Source organism: Leguminivora glycinivorella, chromosome 1, assembly GCF_023078275.1.
Source record: "Leguminivora glycinivorella isolate SPB_JAAS2020 chromosome 1, LegGlyc_1.1, whole genome shotgun sequence".
In the NCBI taxonomy this organism is placed as follows: Eukaryota; Metazoa; Arthropoda; class Insecta; order Lepidoptera; family Tortricidae; genus Leguminivora; species Leguminivora glycinivorella.
This window is the reverse complement of record NC_062971.1, coordinates 30,774,629-30,795,504: the sequence shown is the minus strand read 5'-3', so window position 1 is coordinate 30,795,504 and position 20,876 is coordinate 30,774,629. Positions and strand designations below refer to the sequence as shown.

The 20,876-nt window shown below is 36.0% G+C and overlaps 1 protein-coding gene across 3 annotated transcripts in view; it reads right to left on the bottom strand.

The window, feature by feature from the left end:
- The window catches only part of LOC125231602 (myosin-2 heavy chain, non muscle), a 163,434-nt gene that overhangs the window by 62,414 nt on the left and 80,144 nt on the right, over nt 1-20,876 (bottom strand). For 2 of the 3 annotated variants that reach the window (XM_048137174.1, XM_048137251.1), the window contains exons 2-4: nt 15,725-16,035; nt 7,216-7,302; nt 3,398-3,547 (exon numbers count right to left, since the gene is read on the bottom strand). In XM_048137174.1, the coding sequence (XP_047993131.1) occupies nt 3,398-3,547; nt 7,216-7,302; nt 15,725-15,860 (373 nt within the window). In that variant the 5' untranslated portion in view covers nt 15,861-16,035. The remainder of the gene's footprint in view (nt 1-3,397; nt 3,548-7,215; nt 7,303-15,724; nt 16,036-20,876) is intronic. The other variant, XM_048137095.1, reaches the window with a different exon arrangement.

Below are 20,876 nucleotides of genomic sequence, written 5' to 3'. Positions count from 1 at the left end.
GATTCACAGGACTGATGCCCCATTTCAGGTCCTCGATTTCAGTGCAAATGTTAAGTTCACTTAAGAATATCTTCTGTTGTATCTTCCTTCCGTTGTCCGGTTGGAAGAAAGAGACGAATTTGTGCAACGAACTCATTCTTCAATTGTTTATTTTAACGCCGCGCAGATTCAGTTTGAAAAGAGAACAGTTTCGTAACGGTTGTTTTGAGGTCAACGATCGTGCGCTATTAATAGCTTAAATTGCAATTGTTTTTTTACACATTTAGGTTTGGACATTATTTTGTGTTATTTTTATAAGTCTTTACTATTCTTAAAGATATTATTTTCATTTTCGTATTAATCATTGATTTTTTTCTTTCACTTTAGAAATAATTATTTTATAAATTACTGCGTTTTTTAAAAAAAAAAATACTAAGCACTTTATTCCAAACAAAAGTTATTTCTGACTTCGCTAAGCCATATTAAAAGCTTCATATTCGTATTTCACTGTTTTTGTTTAAATATAGTTATTATTTATTAGATTGTAGGCCAAGTGCGCGTGCGGTGCGGGCCCGTAAGCTGTATTTCTGTCGCCGACCTGCGCGTGCGACACTCGCGGCACTTTTGACTGCGCGCGTACTTTCCTCGCCCGGCCGGCACTTTCGTGCGCGGTGCGCGAAATGTCAAGCCGATTATGAGCTAAACTGTGCGATTATGAAAAAAATAGAAGCGGCCAAGTGTAAGTCGCTTGCGAAACTGGTATTCCGTAATAAGTATATTTTAAATATAAAATTTTCAGAACGGAACCGAAGCTGATGTAAACTTATTACTTATCTAAGGTTTTTATGTGTAATAAAAAGTAAATATGATATTAATAATTTGACGTAATACGTTATTCTAATTCCATTAAATTAAGTACCGCATTGATTGATGATTGTAAGTACCACATAACTAACAATTAAATAATAACAGTAATAACTTGTTTAAGTTATAATTAAATCTACGCGGTTCTACACTTGACTAGTGGTGAATTTAGCCGCGTAAGGAATAGGCGAGACGACGTTTTTTCTTTCGTGTATGATATCTAAAAAAGTAATTAGTCCGTCAGTTAGATTATAAAAGAATATTTAAACACGATTTGATTTTTCTTTTTTTCGTAAACGAAAAAATAACGACAGTTAGATTACAAAGAATTTGCGTTTTTTTCTTTTTTCACGTGACGTCACGCCTAGGTACAATTTTTAATTAGACGTGACGTCACAAGTCACAAGCCCCCACTCCGGAACTTTGATGCTCTATATCTTTGTAATTTTTTCATTAATTAGAAAAAGCGAAAAATATGTGTTCAGTATTTCCATGTCACAGGTCTACAATAATACCGTTTGCAATTTTTAAGTTTCTGTAAAATAATTGTACCTATTGTAAAGCAAGTTGCCTTCATAACGCAGTGCGCATCAGGGAAACAAGTCGATTAGGCTCTGCTTTACCTATACAAGGAATGAGTTTAGTTTAATAATACTATACGTATAAGATCCTATGGTACGTTTTATTAATAATAGAAGACTAAATAAAGACACACGCACATATTTTGAATCTACCACAGCGGCCAACTTTATCGATATGATAAGTGATGTAGGGCGCATTGAACACATTTGAAGCACAGCAATGCTCGGGTAATTTCGAAAAGGGGAATTTTGCTGATATGATGGAACTGGTGATTTGTATGTGACTTTCAAATTAGACGAATTTTGAAATTATCCCAATTCACTCTAACATGAAACGCCTGAAATAATATTATTAGCAATAACATCGTTCGATTGAAATACTGCGTTATCCGTCATTTGTTTTTACTACAGTTGTGATAAAATCGAATAATCGACTTCTGCCAAAACACGTTAAAAGAAAGTCAAAGTCTCCAAGAGACCAAAAAGTAAAAGTTTTAAGTATTGCATTAATAACCTCGTTGGCGCCTCTTGCCGCGATTTTTGAACGAGACCAATTAAAAATTCCAATTATGGACTATGACAGAGTGCAACACAGTAATGATAAGACTTTCGCAATCATCACTGACTAACTGTAGTTTTCGAGTTTTTATTTTTATGTATGTACATACTCGTACTTACATGGTAATAATTTATTTTATGGGAGGATAAATAGGGCAGTACCTAGCTATGTTGTAATTTTTAAATCTAAAAACGTATAAACCTTTACATGATTATTCAAGCGTTTTAATAGAATACGGAATTCGTACCCTACAACTACGTATATAAAAAAATTATGAAATTATTAACCCATGAGTCCAAGGACCACAACATGGTAGCAGTTTGCAGGACGATATCAGCTGTCAGTCAATTTCAAAAAGTATCGGTAACTGACGTGTCGGTTAGCATCCATAACATACCTACAGTGAGAACTGTAGAATATTAAACAATAAGAACTATTTTATAAAGCTATGAAAACTAATTCAATAGGAAGTAACTTTGGCTTTCGGACCCATAGAGTTTCCACAACAGTTACAAATCTATGACCGTAAAGTTAAGCCAACTGCAATGTATGATTTTATAAAGCATAACTTTTATTTGTCGGCACATAACAGTACATTTAAGATACAGCGCCATCTACAAAGAGCGGTCTAAACTACTAAATGCTCTGCAATATTTCGTCAGAGAACCGGTTCGATGGCGAGCGCGATAGTACGCCAATGACAGACTAGATGGCAGCACGAGGTCGACATAGCATCAAAATAACTTAAACGTTCTTTGCGTACTTTCGCAGCAATCCGTGTATACGTGAAGGGATAGAATGTCTAATGGTTGATATGAACTGCCTATTACGATATACTGGGGCAGAAACATAATTTCAAGGCATTTCGAATCGTTTGCTGTTGTTCCTTTCTAGATCATTGGCAAGATTACGATCAAGATAATTGGAAATCCTTTCATTATTAGAGAAACAATTTATTTTTCCCCTCACTAGCTCGGAAACACGTGTTTTGTCCTTTAATACCAGCGGGTAAAAACGAATTTTATCCACTAGTGGGTAAAGTAATTTGACCTTGAATAAAGTCAAATTAACTGCTTTAAAATTGATAAAAGTAGGTGAATCTAGTAATAAAGATGATTTACCACCTGTGGAACTACTGGAAGCAGTGATAAACGCATAACAAATAACTATTTACAGATATTGTATAAAACAAGAATCTCTCTCATAGTGCTCATCCAAAATCCAGCTTTCTCCCTTAAAATGACAACCTTTAGAATCCTTTCACAAGGCAAATTATACCTTATGAAAAAGGATGCTATAATACTATATCTGCTCCAATCCAATCATATTACAAACATCAACATACATTTCTCACGGTTACGGATTATGTCAACACAGGAATCTGGCGTCCAAAACCCTTGGTAGCCGTACGTACCTTTGTTGTTAGTCGGCAATGTATTCGGCCTCTGCGCTGGAGTGCGCCGCGCTGCGGGCTTGCGCGGCGATGGCGGCGGCGCAAGAGACGTGCGTGCGCGCACTGCCACTGGTGAAGATGACAGCTTCGGGACGACGCCATTTTTCTTCACTGGAAGAGGAAATGTTCATGGTTAGAGTGGTGTAAGCATACCGAGACATGTAGGTACTGAAACGTACCATAGCTTCAAGGATACATGAACTTTGGAAGATTGTCTATGTCCCAGACTTTAAAAAACTACGAGTATAATTTGGCAAAACTAGTCACAAATGTTGCATTGGTATCATTTGTTTGTTGTTTTAATTGTAGCCTAGCCTAGCCTGCTCAATTGCTAGTCTGATCGTACCTAAACATATTACGGATAATGTTAAGTCAACTTTTTGTAGAATCATTTTGCCATTGTAGGTACATCTACTAGGTAACTCAATTACTAGATTTTATGTTCGCACTTTTTGTCATTTGATGGAATAGCAATATTGATAGGTTTTAGTAAAATGGTTCAATAAGGAAATAAAGAATTATTCTAGTATAGAATTTCTTATATTCTCCTCATACTGACGGAATAGCGGAATGTTTTAGGTTCTTGAAAAATGGTTTCTTCCAATAACGGAAATAAAGGAATTCCACTGGCTCTAGTATAGAACTTACAGCCCCAGGTCACCTGATCACCACTTTACCAACTAAACTACCAAAGATAAAATTACTTACAAGTTAACAAGGCAATTTGCAGTTGCTCACGAAATGCATTCACTATATGCAGGCGACTACGACCTCCCGTTAAACAAACAGCAATCAGTCAAGCTCAGACTTAATGCATTGCCACGAACCTTACACAGATACACCTACGTTAGACATTGAAAGCAACACTATAAAACCTAATCTGTCATCCTTACCACAAAAGAACTAAGCGCGTACGAAAACCATACAGACTTATACCGTTATGAAATAAGCAAATCAGTAATGCCTCCGTGAATGGCCCCCGTACGATAATCGAACCAGTTGTAAACACATTTTCGAGATGCCATTTTGTATTTTAACGTCATATAGATAAGGTGTTACGTAGCGAGATACCATCAACGTTTGACACACTTTTAAAGGACAACCTGAGGCATTGTCTATAGTTAATAGGTTGCGTAAGTTGTTGCAAAATTACAGGCGCAGAGAAGCTTAGCAGGATTTTGTTATACACTTGGAAAACTATTTGTAACTATTTTTGCAATGAGAGAAGGAGTAATAAATGTTTGCTAAGTATTCGATACCTATTGTAGTTTCATTGACGGCTTCTTTTATTTACACACCTGGTTACATCATATTTACATCCATGATGGATCGATATGGATTAAACACTAATATCTGTTGCATAGTCATCGTTATAGCTGGCATTGGCTTCAAATTTGCATCATGGTACGACCATATTATTATCACGGATAAGATTTTGACTGTGCTTAATATGAATATTTAACTATAGCACAATCATATGTAGGTATATATAACAAAATTTGTAAAACCATATACTCGTACTGCTTGTGCCAACTATGGACGCCTGGACGGCGTTACAAGAGATAAAGTAAAACCTAACCCAGCCAATTATTAAATATTAAGAACTTAATCGGAACATGTGAGGAACTAAATATAGAGAGTAAAGTAAAAGTGTCGACCAGTTAGCAAGTGATATAGATATCATACTAGACTAGACTTCCTGATCGGACGGCTGTACAGTCCAACACGCATGCCCTAGGCAAGTATTGACGCAGCAAATATCACAATCATTTGTTTGAGGGTGACAGCTAAAGTAGCAAAATATCCTAACACATCATTATTCCTAGTTTAGGCACAGAATATATAATAGTAGGTACAAGTACAGAAGGCTCACTCCTTTGATGTTCACGAAATGCCGTCAATGCCGCAATTCTTACCTACATTAACAAACGGATCGCACGCGAGCAGCCGACATAGAATTTTATTGCGCCGCGCGAAGGTCGTCACCACTGAATGGGCCGCGAACTCGCGGCCGCCGACATGTACTTGTGGCGCGGCGATAGAATCGCGGAGTGAGCCGCCCCTGGTTTAACGCATGTGTGGTAAACATTTTGCCACTCAGGCCTGTCTAGTACTTGACTTTATCGTTTGTATTAATATTGGAACATGTTAGCCAAAGGAACAAATTAAAACTTTAAGGTAAACGATAAATGTCATATGATATAGTAGCAGTATACAGTAACTAGGCCGGGTGTTGATGGCCACTGTCTTAGCGTTAACGATTTAACTTCGGCTGCCCGGCTGGGCCGATTTTTGCTGATTCTTACTAGTTACATATAAATAAGATTGACTATCGGTTCTTGAACCACAAAAGGTTCGTTTGACGCAAGTAACTTTGGCAGTGAGTGTACCAACGTATTGACAGGTTCCAATCGAGCGGCAGCCATTACCTCGCCACTTCCTACGGCTAGGGTCTTTGACTTTTGTTTCCACTTTCGACGTATGTAGCTTGAACTTTTGCGCGAGATTTTCGCCTAGGTCTAAAATGACAAGGTCCAGGAAATCTAGCGATGGTTTTCAAATGAAGAGAGCTCTCTAAATTATAAATATCAAAGAAGATATCAAGTCTGACGATCGATGGTTAAAAGGAATTAAATGATTATAAAGGTTTTTAACGTAAAAGTAAATTGTAGAAAGTACAGCGACGTAACAGACATGTTTTTGTTTATATATTAAAATTTAGTTTGTACGCATGTAATCAAATCATATCGTCCGGCGTAGATCCCTGATCGAATCTTCGTTATTCTGTTAAAAAACATATACCTGCGATATGTGAAGATATTTAATTATCGTGTGGTATTAAATATATCGTCGTGTTTAGTTGTTTGCACTATTTCAGACTAATAATTTAAGATACTAGGAAAGTACCTAGCTTTTTGACACCCACAAGCGAATTCCATCGCCATAGCCACAATTTTTTACCAAGAACCAAGGCCAAGAACTAAATAATTTCTAGGAAAATTTGACTCGCTATAAGCTCAGCCTTGAAACTTAATAGTACAATTTAACCTTGAATCGGAAACGACAACAACTGTGCGTGTCCGAAGTTACTACAGTTCGTCTCCCTTTTCGCGACCCTCCCCAACGCGCTGAGTCATCTGTTACGTAGGGGTGACTCAACTTACCTACCTTTAACCAGCTATTTACTTGTAGCTTCCGATGTTTAAAATGTTCCGTTTTCGGGATTTTTGCTAACGCCACGATTAGAATTTTCAGGTGATTTACTTTACGTGAAAGTTTGAATCGCGCCATATTATTATGTACCCGTACATAAAGTATTGGGTAGCATTAGTTACCTATTGTAAAAGTTGAGGTCTTTAGGCAGCTTAGAAGTAGTAAACTGAGGACAATCCACTTGGTGGACTCTTCAATTCCTATAGGTGTACTCCCATTATTATTTCTGTTGTGTTAAATGATCTTACATTTCAACAAAACAAATCGAAACAGTTTAATAAGAAATTTCTAAGCATTGATTTAGGAGGTATAGGTATTTAAAAACCTAGTTAAGTAATAGGAATTGTATTTATAAAAGCCTTATAACACAGGGAGGTAATTAGGCGATCCGTAATGTATCTAACAAAACAAAAAAAAGGAAGCCATTTCAACAACAAAAATGTACCATGAAATAATCACATAACAAAATTTTAAGAATTTCACGAAAAGGCAGATGCCGAATTGCCGATGCTGCCACCAATGCCACCATGTAGAAAAATATGAAAGAGGTTTAGGGGATGACTCACCCTGGGCGGGCGGCTGCGGCGGGGTCGGGGGCGGGCGGACGGGCGGGGGCGTCGGCGCTGCGACGCTGTCCCGCTTCTTGCCGTTTCCTAGAAAGAGAGAGCATCACATGAATGGGGGTTGAATGATGTAAGTTTGGGTGTATGGCGATATTAGCAATACTATAGTTCATTCGCAAAAATATTTCTGCCGGGATATCGTTGACGCTACGTGGCGAATAAAACGCAGTCTGGCTTCGTCGCATCACTACATTAGAGATGAGCATTTCTTTTTTTTTGCCAATATTTTTTTTTTATTGTTTTAGGGAATTTTAGGTCAATTGTACTCAGAATCACGAGTACTTTCAATCTCACTGGGAGACAAAAAGTGTCCCAGAATTTCCATACATTTTTGTTACTTTCTTCTTTTGTTACCCCATACAACATGTACGGAAAATGGTAACCAAATAAGAAAAAATCGTATGGGACACTTTTTTAACTACTATGGTTGAAAAGGCTAGTAATTCTGAGTAGAAATAGTATTTTTTTTTCAAAATATCACACTTCACAGAAGTGGCAAAAAAAAAAAGAATGAGAGGCTCTCCCGAGGAGCTGTTTAAGAGTAGATACAATATCAAGCGTAAGCGATTCTGACGTTTGTAAATCTGCTTTAGAAAAACGCACGCCGCACGCAGTAGAACGAACAAGTGTCAGGTAACATGATTACTATTTGCTAGGTACACGCACACGACTAGTGCTTCCCTTACTTTCTAACGTTAAATATTATGTAGTTAATATAATCTTTTGGGATTACCAGCAACCACCACTAGCATTCATATTTGACAAGTCCATAAGATACGTATATTTGTGATAATCAGCGTAACACATTCACGCACATCGTGCCAATATGATTTATCCCCATAGGCGTAAATATGAATATCCCTATGAGGCGTACAATATGAATATCGAGACACGTGACTGTTAGCATTGTCTCTACGCTACAACCGACGCTTCGAGTACAAATTCAAAAAAAGCTTATACTTTCAATAAAATATTACTTTAATGTTTATTAAAATGGCACTATACCATGACTATACCTTATCCTTTGTTAAGCTTATCTGTTGAGTGGTTGTGGTTGAAAAATACCATGCGTTAACGTGGTAATATGGGCTTAACCGTCCACCGTGATACCCTTGAATCTGCTTATTATGTGTCTGCAATGTTCGTTGACAAAAACTCTCTAGTTACCCTCTGATTAATAAGATTTAATAGGAAGATAAGTATCCACGGTACCATTCAATTATTGATGCAAGGAGTAAGAAATTTGTCAATTTAGTATAAAAATTAAGAATGTGACGATAGGATGACATCCACGGAAACTTAATTTTAACACATACCTAGTTAATAATTATGTTATACATTTTACGCGAACTTACTTAACTGTTATAGCCACTATTTAATTAGGTAATTAGTGTAATTACGTTATATAGTAATAAGATTGATGGTAGTAAAAAAAAGTCTACTTTAAGAGGGTTCAAGGCGCAGGATTATCATTTTATTAAGATGTAAACACTGTTTTATGACTGATATATTGTTTCAAAAATAATGAATACCTAGGCACTGCTTAATAAAGTGAGCTTCGTTATACTATTTACATGCAATAACTTTAAAATTATTTTTTCATGGTATTTAAACTTAGACCTTTGCTGCTTTCATTTACTTATTATGGATTACACCTATTTAAAAAATTGACTTACTCGTTTGATGTCGTAACAGTAACAGCAGATTTCAAATGAACTGACGTCAAATGCCTCGCGATAGATCCTGTAGTACCATGACGACACGGAAACTCATTGTTTGTCCGATCCTTGCAGAGACTACATAAAGTTGAATCTCCGACTCTGGTGGCATATCTCCACACCAAACTTTTCTTCGTTGTTAAGAGTTTCAAACATTAACAGTAACAATACAAAAAATTAACAAAACAACAAGACAATAACTTTTAAATTCACCGCTAAAGTAAAATGTCAAGGCCTTCAAGTGTTGATCAACTGGGATCTTACAAGTGACTAATTGAAATAAACTAAAATTCTAAACTGCCCCATCCAGATTAAATAAAAAATCCTAAAATGTAAAAATAACACATCGCTCACTTCACTCAGCTTCACGTACAAAAGGCTGCTCGTAAATTTTACTGTCTTTATTACCACGTGGTGGAACTGCGCTTATTATTTGCAAAATACCACCACAGTAAGATAGCTGAGCTCGTTCGTCAAACAATACAGTGCTATAAAGGAATATACTATCTAAAAGTATTATTTAATGTACCGAAACTGATAAGAACTGCAGCTGTCATTTTTTTTGTCTTAGCCGTGGCCCCGCGCACATGTGTGCATATTTTTTGCCTGGAGTATAATAGTCATCATAAACTTGCTCTTTTGTTCACCTACACTCCTGTTTGTCTTGTTTACATTTAAGATTACGTTATATGCTTACATAAGAGCAAGCTTAAATATTAATTAATTAAAGCCACTTGGTAGGTTTTCATTTTCATACATAATAAATGAAAGAATAAATGTGAAAACCTTAAGAATAACATAATAATGCTTGACCAGAAATATATGGCTAAGCGTCGTGTTGCTGAATTTCATCAGAACTATTGTCCCGGATCCGTAAGTTCACATTTTTGACACATTTGTTTTGAAGTACATATGTTGCGATGTGGCTAAGGCGTATCGTTTGCCAAATCTAACGATTAATTTCGAATTGGTTGAATCGATTAGGCCCTATGGACAAGGAGGCGCTTAAACAAATATACGATTTCTATCAACTTACTGAAATGTCATTTGAATCGAAATTACACTCTGCCACAGCACTAGTTTAAAAATAAAAATTAATGATAAATGGTTTAATAAGTAAATTTTGCGTTATAAATTAATATCGTAAAATACTTACTAACGAAGATCCGCAAAAATGTAACATGTTTTAGATTATGTTTAAAGTAAGGGAAATATTATTTTTCTACTCGTCGATTGTAATCTGTCAATTAGGACACCACAGACTAAACTATAAGTGCTAACTTTTCAGTGTTGGATACTCTATGGCAGTTCCGACTCAACTATAATAATATATGTACTTAATCTCATTATAGTTGACTTTAAGTTAACTGTAATAATTTCAAAAATAGAACATCATACAATTTATATACTAATTTGCGATACCTGGCAAATTTTTCTGCATCTGAAATACATTTTTTTTATTTGTGGCGTTATCGGCCAATCAGAGACGGTTGTTACAAACAATTGGTTACTAGGTAATTCGATATTGATACAACGGTGAACGACGCTATTAACATTAATTTAAACTTGCATGAATGATGATATTTCCGTCCATTGATGATGAAGATGATGACTCGTAGAAAAAGTATTGTATACAATAGTGATATAATTAAGTTTTTCACTCTCGTACCGTACTGTTAGGCCACTCAGCAAAGCTTCGTGGCCTAAACATGGTACTCGACTGAAAAGCTTTGTATAATATCGCGATTGTATAAAATACTATTTTAAGTACTTGATTTTTTTTACCATTATTACAGGATTTTACGTTTTGTGGACGCTGTCATGTGTGAAAAAGAGGTTCTTACACTTCTTACAGCTCTGGGACAATAGTTACTCCATACTATACTAAACTGTCACCACATACAGTTTTAAGTTAGTGTCAAGTATTTGAGGATTCTGACGGCACATGTCAAAAAATAAACAATATTAAGACGTAACGTAACACAGGTTGACATTTACCATACAGGTATATAGATAGTGTAAGGCATCGGACAGTTTGCTAGTTTTAATTTCAATAAAATCGGAAACAGAATAACGCCGTAAATCACTTAATCTTCTCTTATAAAATAAACTCCCGGGGAGCCGCGTCTGTCTGTGTGTTCGTGATAAACTCAAAAACTGAACGGGTTTTCATATGGTTTTCACTTATGAATAGAGTAATTCTTGAGGAAAGTTCAGGTATATAATTTGTTAAAGTTTTGTTTGAATTGGTTGAAATATGACGATATTTTCTAATCGAGTTGGACAAAATCCCGCTGGCTGAGAGCTTTAATCGAAAACGCTGCCGAAACCGTTTGAGCTATATCAAAATAATGTATTGGAAAATTGTGTCTCTCTAATAGGTCTACAAAAAAGTCCGCGATGGCATATGTCTATCTTTTACGGATAACTTATTATTAACAATTTTTATCATAATCCCCGTGCGTAGCCGGGGAGGGCCGCTAGTTATATGTATTGTATAAAAATCGAAGCAAAACATAAATATAAGTTTAATTCATATGTAAAAAAAATTTCGTCCAGTATTAAGTATAGGTATTAAGTGATAATTCAATAATAGTCATGATTTGGTTTTCTCCCGGGCGAGTTAAATCTACAAAACGTACGATAAGTACTCTGCACACGAACTTAGTTCGGGCGGCGGCGTGTCACGGCCCGCGGCGTGTCACGTGAATCCGGGCGCTAAGGCAAGTACGTACGTACGTGCGTACGAGGTACGTACCTTGCCGTGTTCGTGAAATTCGTGATCTTAGTACCGCTGGTGTTAAGATCACGTAGCTACGGTTCGGCGTGAATCACGTGTATCCAGAGCCCTAATCGAGACATTAACATTTGTGACATTACCTGGGGAAAGGGACCTCATTGTCGATGGCGCTTACAGCGTTATGAGCGATGTTCGTGTACAAATACGACGCCGCGGGACGTAAGCGCCATCGACAATAAGGTACCTTTACCCAGATAACGTCACATTTACTGAAGAGTTTTGCGGTTACATCACAGTCTGGCCGACTTTTGCCATTTCCTGAAACTACCGATATCGGGTCCCTGATAGGTATTTTTGCATTTAAAGTTAACGTTATGTTTGTATGACGTAAATCCGGTAGTAACAATAACGCCATTTCTTTGATTATTCCGCTGACTCGACAAAAGCTACATTTAACTTCCACATTACATTTCTAATGAATAATTGAATGTTTGTTTGTTACGTCTATTATCTATTAAATAATAACACCCACATCGTGAAAGTGTAACATTGCCTACAAAAAAGCATTGTATAATAGAACCTAATTAAACAGCTCGAGTACTGACAATTAGAAACTTTATTACGATGGCCTAAGAGGGTTTATACATGAATTTGTAAGTTTTTGCGTTGACATTGCGACATACTTAGTCCAGTATCTCAAATGTCGTGAAGAAGATATCGTGGGAAGACTAGTTGCGCAAAGATAAGACGAAAACTAAATGGAGTTTATCTCAGTGATCTTCCTATTGCATAGTCTTATGGGCTTTTAACAAACGTTGGCGGTGCTGCTGAGGTTCTTTTAATAGTTATTTGTTATACAAGGGGGCAAAGTTGTATTTTAACGCCGAGTGTGGAATTGAAAAACGAGCAAGTGAAAGGATTCTATAGTTGAACCACGAGCGAAGCGAGTGGTTCTAGAATAGAATCCTGAACTTGCGAGTTTTTTAACACACGAGAAGTAAAATATATTTGCACCCGAGTGTAACACAAAACTTTTCCGCTCACTATAGCGAGGAAAGTACAACGCAAAAAATGCGTTTAACACTGCTTCCAGTAGTTTCAGAGGTGGTAAATCATCTTTATTACTAGATTCACCTACTTTTATCAATTTTAAAGCAGTTGATTTGACTTTATTCAAGGTCAAATTACTTTACCCACTAGTGGATAAAATGCGTTTTTACCCGCTGGTATTAAAGGACAAAACATGTGTTTCCGAGCTAGTGAGGGGAAAAGACCCAAATGCAACTTATATGGGAACTGCAATGCTTCTTCAACTCCAATGTCCACGCTCAAGTTTCCATATAAGTTGCAATGGGGCTGCAGTCAGACTATATCGGCCCTTATGAGCCCGTTTCCCTTCTCTTATGATCTCCCTTTTTTAACCCCCGACGCAAAAACGACGGGGTGTTATAAGTTTGACGTGTATGCCTGTCTGTCAGTGTGTGTGTCTATCTATGGCATCGTAGCTCCTAAACGGATGAACCGATTTAGATTTAGTTTTTTTTTTGTTTGAAAGCTGAATTAGTCAAGAGTGTTCTTAGTCATGTTTCATGAAAATCGGTCCACTAACTATGTCGCGGTCGGGAGTTTTCTCAAAATTAGAATTTTATTATTTATTTATTTATTTAAACTTTATTGCACAAAATATACAAAAATGTACAAATGGCGGACTTAATGCCAAAAGGCATTCTCTACCAGTCAACCATAGGGCCAAACAGAGAATTTTGTGCTTAGGTTATTAAAAACATTGTTGGAGTACTTACAAAGTGTCCAAAATGGTTTAAATGCAGCTAATAACCATGTTTTCTAGAGATATATCCTTGATTATTCTACCTCTAATTCAAATCAATCAATTTCTGTCCTTTACAGTCTCATTCACAGAGTCTGCAAGGACTTGGCAGTCGGAAAAAGACTATTAGTTGTAATTAAAGTAGGTATAGCGCACTGTGATTTAAGAGTTTCCTCCCGGGAACGTTCCAGAATTTTAGGAAACAAGTTGTCGGGTCTTTAAAGGTTCAGCAATGCGTTACATACCCATGGACTTACAGGCTTTCAAAAGCTGCGACGATTACAATTAGGGGCCCATTTCTCGAAGCTACAAGTTACAATTTACAAGTGGTTGTCAATGTCTAATATGACAAGTTGGAAAGAGACTTCCGCTTGTAACTTTCAGTTTTGAGAAATGGGCCCCAGGTGTTTCCAAGAATGACTGTCTAGTAATTCGAGTGTCTTGACTCTATAGGTGTATTCATCATTTTTCAACCAACGGTATTTGTATTTTCAGGCTATACCCAGTTATATGTATAAGTAAATCTCAAACAAGCAACGTGCCCTGCCCGGATTAGAATTCGTAGGGCTTCAAAGTAGGCATGAGGCCACAACATACGAGTGTGTTGCTACATTGTTGTCTTCCACATGTTTATAAATCTACGCTGTTTATACTGTTTTGGTTAAGTGGTCTTTAACATAGTATTGATTTAATAAACAATTGTGATATTTATAAACGAATTTGTCATATAACAGTTTATTGACATTCCTTTATCTATTTTATTCAAACATACAAATACTTAAATAAAAGTAAATTATCTGAAATGTTTGAATAGACCACAAAATACAGCAGTTTATGCCAGTTTTGTTCGTCTTCGACTAAATCATAAATATCATAATAGTTCACTGACATGAATTAGTTCATTATTCTTGATTATAACAGAAAGGTCACCGGATGAAGTGTGGTTAACCTCCAGATTCAAAACGATACCCATAATTAGGATAGGATACCCTACTTAGTTAAAAATTCAGTACTTAATGTGGACTATTGAACTATGATTGTCAAGTTGATCAGTGGCCTTCCAAGTTAAAAGGCTTATTATATAAATTAAATATGCCTTCTACATTGTAGTAGTAGATAATATAAAATTCGATGTACAGAGTATACAGACACGCCATATAATAAAGTATATCGTGACATATAGTTAGGCAAAGTTACCTACACTATAGGTATTTATTATACACATGTATTTCTCAACTAACCTTTTATTTTATCAACCATGAAACTTTAACCACAATCTCTCCTAATCCTTCATGTTAAAATGCGGTCTTTATCTCTAAGTAATAGTTTATTTCGTAGAACAACAGAAAGATAATATAATAAGATAAGAAAGCAGCCTTTTATCGCGATCTTTTAGTAAAATTCTGTCAAAAACAAAAATATCATCTCTTCCTGCCTGGAAGGTTTATAAGTCCTTTTCAGTTAAAACCTGCCGTCAGTTTAAGGTCGAGAGGTCTTTCAACCCGCTTGCGGTACCTAGCAGACTAACGTTTCCACATAAAATTAGTCTTTCACCGAATTTCGTGCTTAAGGTGGCACTTCTATATTGAATCCGATAAAGATCGTAAAAGGCTTGAAATGACTAAGGTTTTTTTGTAAATTACTTTAACATTAATAAAAAAAGCTAGCGAAAATATGAGGTGATTTTGACCGTGAACAAGGTTTGACACATTTAATGAGAATCATTATTGGGCTATGAAACAACATTAAGTTTATTGTATTAACAAAAAAATTACTTGTATCTTGTAATTAATTCAAGTGCATGATAAACGATTTAAAAATATTATATAAAAGATACAATTTCTGAACAGAAGCGTTGCCTGACTGCTTGATAAAATATAAAATGTACGCACCTATGTTTTTCGTTTCTAATACGGATATAAGAGTTAAATTGTGTTTACTTATAAATCTCGTGAGCTGTTAAAATTATCTTTCTAGGTGCATGTTCATAGATAGCCAGTGATAACAACTTTGATGTTTTATTTTTACAACAGCGCATGAACCCAGGCTTGGCAAAGACAAAAAATAATAGTGGATCGGTTTTTTAACTAGTTTAACTACCAGTTCGGCACTACATCAGATACTTCTACGAAATGTTACGTCATTATTTGCACATCAAATACTCACCTCTAGCACCAAAAGACCCGAACCTCTCTCGGTTGACGGCTACCTTGTATTTCTTGTCACTCGGCACCGGCAGCTTAGAAGGGTACTTCTCAGAATTGGCCCTGTACAGCTTCTCTTTAGACCCGTGTGCACCCATTTTTGCTTCTTTATCAACTCGTCGTTAAAATCAAGGATCTTTGGAGCTTCGCATCCATCATGCTAAATATATTTGTGCATCTTAAACTTTGTTCCTATCTAACACTTTCACAACACTATTTTAAAACACTAATCAGTCTTCATTATCACAATCCTCGGTCAGCTGGCTTCCATGCCTACAAAATTTCGTCAAATTATCAACACTGTCGTGTTGAACATTGTGTGGTGTCATACATTGAGTTTCCAAGTTAATCAAAACGCGTATGACGTGTAGATTAATTTTAGAGGGTCGTAAAGCGCACACGTGTTAGGCTATGGTCAACAAAAGCTGATTTAATTATTGCACTGGTTTAGCCATCTATTTCTGTACACCAAGCCATGTACGGATCCAGTACAACCGAAGCTAAAGCTTGCTTTCCACTGAGGTGGAGACGAGCGGTTATGAAAGGAATCAACTCGATTACAACCAAGTCAAGCAACCAATGCTGTTTGTAATGTTTGTCGATTCCCATCACCAAAAGGCAGCCACTGCTTATTTGCAGATTTTACAAGTCTTTATTTTATGGTTGCAAATGGCATTATAAGGTTCAAAGCAACTAAAGTGACTATTTTTCCAGTCACAAGCCAATTCAACGGTCGGATTACACGTTTTTACTCTCCGCGCTATTAATCATTTTCGCTTAAGCATTCGCTTTCAACGGTCAACTTTTTGTATTAGAAAGTACGAGACCAAGCTGCGTGTATGAAATGATAAAACCTATCACGACACAGCTACGTCAGTTACGATTGAATTGGAGAAGCCTTCTTTTTTTAACTCAGTTTCGGTGGCACGTCTTAAGCAATAATTTGTTGATAAAATATAATTTGACTGTGCACCCTTCATCGTGAAATAAACGCTTTATGTTATCTAAACAAGTGATAAATTCACATAAGAGATAGCAAATTTATTTTACTCTTATGAGAAAACATTACACACATTACATTAAAATGCATAATTTATTTCATAACATCCGAGCTCGTCCAATTAGGGTTGTCACGCCACAAAATCGTAAGTGGGAATAAATCGCCGTTGCAACCCTCGGCAAAACAAACAGTTTCTCTTCCAATTTTAGCCGTAATAGTGCGTATTAGTCACCGAGGCAAGTGTTACCAGTTCTGGAGCTATTTCAGTAAGTTTCAGGGTTAAATAACTTAATACTGGTTTAGATGTGCTCTGCATTTGCCACATGATGCGCTTAACACAAATAGAACTGCAAACTGAAATGTACTTGCCATAAACGCGTACACAATTTGCATTAATAGACACGCCCTAATTCTGATTATAATACCATAGTTGTAGAAATAGGTAGCAGCTTTTTTAGGGTGGATTATAATAATATGTATGAATCTTAAGGATGACGTATATCATGTAGGCTGTCATGATTTACCGGATTTACGGTATTTGTTATAATTAAGTAATTATCCAAAAAGTGCTTTAACGGTAAGTAACTTACCTATTGTAAAATTGAATGAAAATGAAAGATATTTAAATTTAACAGCACACGATATGAACTACACTAAACTATTTATACTCGTTACGTATTGTGAGATAAACATAGCTAGAGGTTCTGAGAAAAGTTGGCCAATTAGTACGTTCTATTCGCTAAGTGTTCAGGTAGATGCAAACAGCGTCCTAAATGACCTGCACGAAATGACATGAGCAATAGAAAAATATAACTGGTTTACAGATATATTTCTGTTGAATATTAGTAGTGAAACTCATATAAATGTCCTCTTCTCCTCCCATTATGAGACTATCACTTCGAAATAAGTCTGACATGGCTTGTTATTCTTTCACTAAACTTGCTTATTTCATAGGTTAAACAGAAAGAAAAATGATTATTAGAGGGATCTCCTTAATTCTACCTAATTGAACATAATTTTTACGAATTTGGGAATTCAGAAACACAAGTGACTGGCTCGGTCACAATTTAAATACTTAGTAACTTTTATATGGGTTCAGCAGAAGTACTAGAAGAGGGGCCTATATGCTCAGCAGTGGGCGATAAAGGGCTACATGATGATGATGATATGGGTCCCATAGTGGATAGTTTTTTTTTAAGGTTCATATGCAATGTCCGCGTGTGGAATGGCCCCTCCCAACTGAGATCTACTACTGATTAACTCCCCCAAAAAGATTCAATAAGGCTTGGGGACTGAAATCTTCTCGAGGCTGAGGCGTAGGGTTAGAGCCGGCGTAGCTTTATTTGACGTTCATATGCGCATTGTAATATGCCTACTTGAAAAATAAATATTTCATTTTCATTTTTTTTTTATCTAATCTATCTTGAAATAGTAAGAAACCAAATAAATATAAATCTACCTAGTCCTTGACAAGCGACTCTGCCAATTTTTCAACTTAGGTGTGGCATTTTTCATTGCATTACGAACAAGTCTAAATATAGAAGTAACCTCAGCACACGTAACGTTAGGTGCGATCTCATCAAACGTAATGACACAAAATGAGCATTCGCGAATATTCGCGAATGTTTTATTAGCTATTTGACACAGGAAAACTCACAAATATGTTATCACAAAACGGCTGTAGGTATTGTTAGATTGTCGTAATAAATGAAACATATATGTATTATGTACCTTAAATTAAAAACATATTTAGTAATAAACTCCACTGGGTTTCATTAAAAAATTACGTGGCTATGGAGTTAAAAACAATATTAATGAGTTTAGCATTTTTTTGGGGGGACTTCATGATTTCAAAACTCCGAAGTAAAGTCTCATTGTGATAATTTCAATTTCTAAAATAAAAGGGTGTATTTATGTGTATTTCTCACAGATTTACAAGTATCCTTTGGGAACAAGTCAAACAAGCTTAGGTAGGTATTTGATAGTGATGGTACAAACGTATGCCTTACCACGGGCTTCACCAACGCTTTATACGTACTTCAGCCACAGATTCACTATCTTGTGTCACACACCTCACTCAATGAACTCTGGATTACCGCAAAGAACTTTGAATAATCTTTACCCCAAATCGATTATGAACCATTGCGATTATCGACTCACCCATATAACTCGGACGTTGCGTCCTGTTAACCACGGGAAACGACACTACATCTGCTCGATGCTCTATGGTTCAAAATGGCTGCCTATTGGAACGGCAAGGGTAGCCATGCGCGTCTACGGAAGATTTCTGGGATAAAGGCCTATCTGATGTTATGATAGTTGCAAGATAAGTCGTTTTAGCTTCGGAGAGTGTGTACTATAGGTAGGTCAATAGAGCATAAGCATTTCTATCATACAGGTCATACTGTATCTACATAATATATGAATCTATTGCAAATAAGTATTAAGTATTATTTTCACGCAAGTCGCAAGCATAATCTCACGGCCCAGCCACATTAGAGACATGAAATATGTACGTAGAAATTTAAGGCTTGACATTTGTTCTTAAGGCGCATCATATAGATTTTGATCGATTGAGGACATCATATAGATTTTGATTTATAATTGAATGCATCCATTTGAACTGAAATCTTATTAAAAAAAAGCGATCACATTATTCAGGTAAATGAGCGCAACCATGAACCATCTATTCTACCTCTTAACCTTTACATTTAGTTAATTAATAATCACATAATAAAAACATTCCCAATTTAGCATAATAAACGGTATCTGACGAATCTAAACCCGTTCCAATAAGTAGGTTTATAAGCTATCCGTATACATTTCTACGTAACTTTCACAACATCTCATAATATTTAAACATTAAAAGAGATTCGACTTTTCGCTCCAGACATAAAGTCCTTTATCCTTAAAATGTTCCTGTCATCCACACGATTGCAAAAGATTAAAAACAGAGTAGAATAATAGTCCCTTTGATTTCCCTAACTCGTATTGAGATTCAGTATGTATATCCCTTACTACATTTATATCAATATCTCTTTTCTCACGGCAGAAATGTGCAAGATACGAGCTTGTCGAAACGAAGTGGATGCGTTTTGCGGCGCGGGCGCACCTAATAATGGACGATGTTAATTTTAGAAGTGGTCTTTGTTGTGTGTGACGTCACTCTGGAACTACGAACGGTAGCTTGGTGACAAAACATATAACTGCAATAATATTTGCATAAAACGTGTAATTGTATAGGTTTTATTTGATTTTTCATTGCGTCAATATCAATAGCACGGATAGATTATCAATAAAAGATACTATAAATTGAAAAAAAATCTAATAAATAATTATGTCGTCCTATACTTTATTAGGAACCTAACTATAATGTATCGAATAGATGGGCTGGTAAGGTGACTGCGATAGATAACTGATAACCTTATTTCAAAAACAGGTCATTAAACTAATGAAATGTTTGCACACAAATTTAATTATAAAATTTCACATTAATTAGGTAGGTAGTGCATTAACGCCCCCATTTCTTGATCAACCGACAAAAACACAAAACAACAAATTAAACCCAATTTACTGACCGGATCAGATAAATTAATAAAACTCATATTATTAAGCTAATTTTGAATTTCAGTGCATTCATCACCAGTTATTAACCAACAAACATATATACCAATCAACGAGATAAGGACTATACCAATATGGCCAGTTAAGTGAGTTGCCACTAGACAAGTAATAAGTTGGCGACAAAGCTATGAATTCAGTCACTAGTCAGTGTCAAAAATACATATACAGAACTTGTGTGTATACATATGTGAGTGTGCACGGGAAAACCGTCCCACTTTGCTATAAAGCCGCTTTGTCAGTTTATTCATATAAAGATTCAAGTAAACCCCGCCTTAATGGTATTACCTACAACAAATTAAACCGACAAAGTGGGACGTTTTACTAAACACACTCATAATAATTTATATTGACTACTGCTAAGTTCATTGACCTTGTCATTCGAATGACTTGATTGCTGATTGAATAATGCATTTCCTCACATTAACGGCCCATAAAGGATGGGAAAGTTGAACTATTAAACAGAACCATCATGAACTATCGTTCAGTTAAT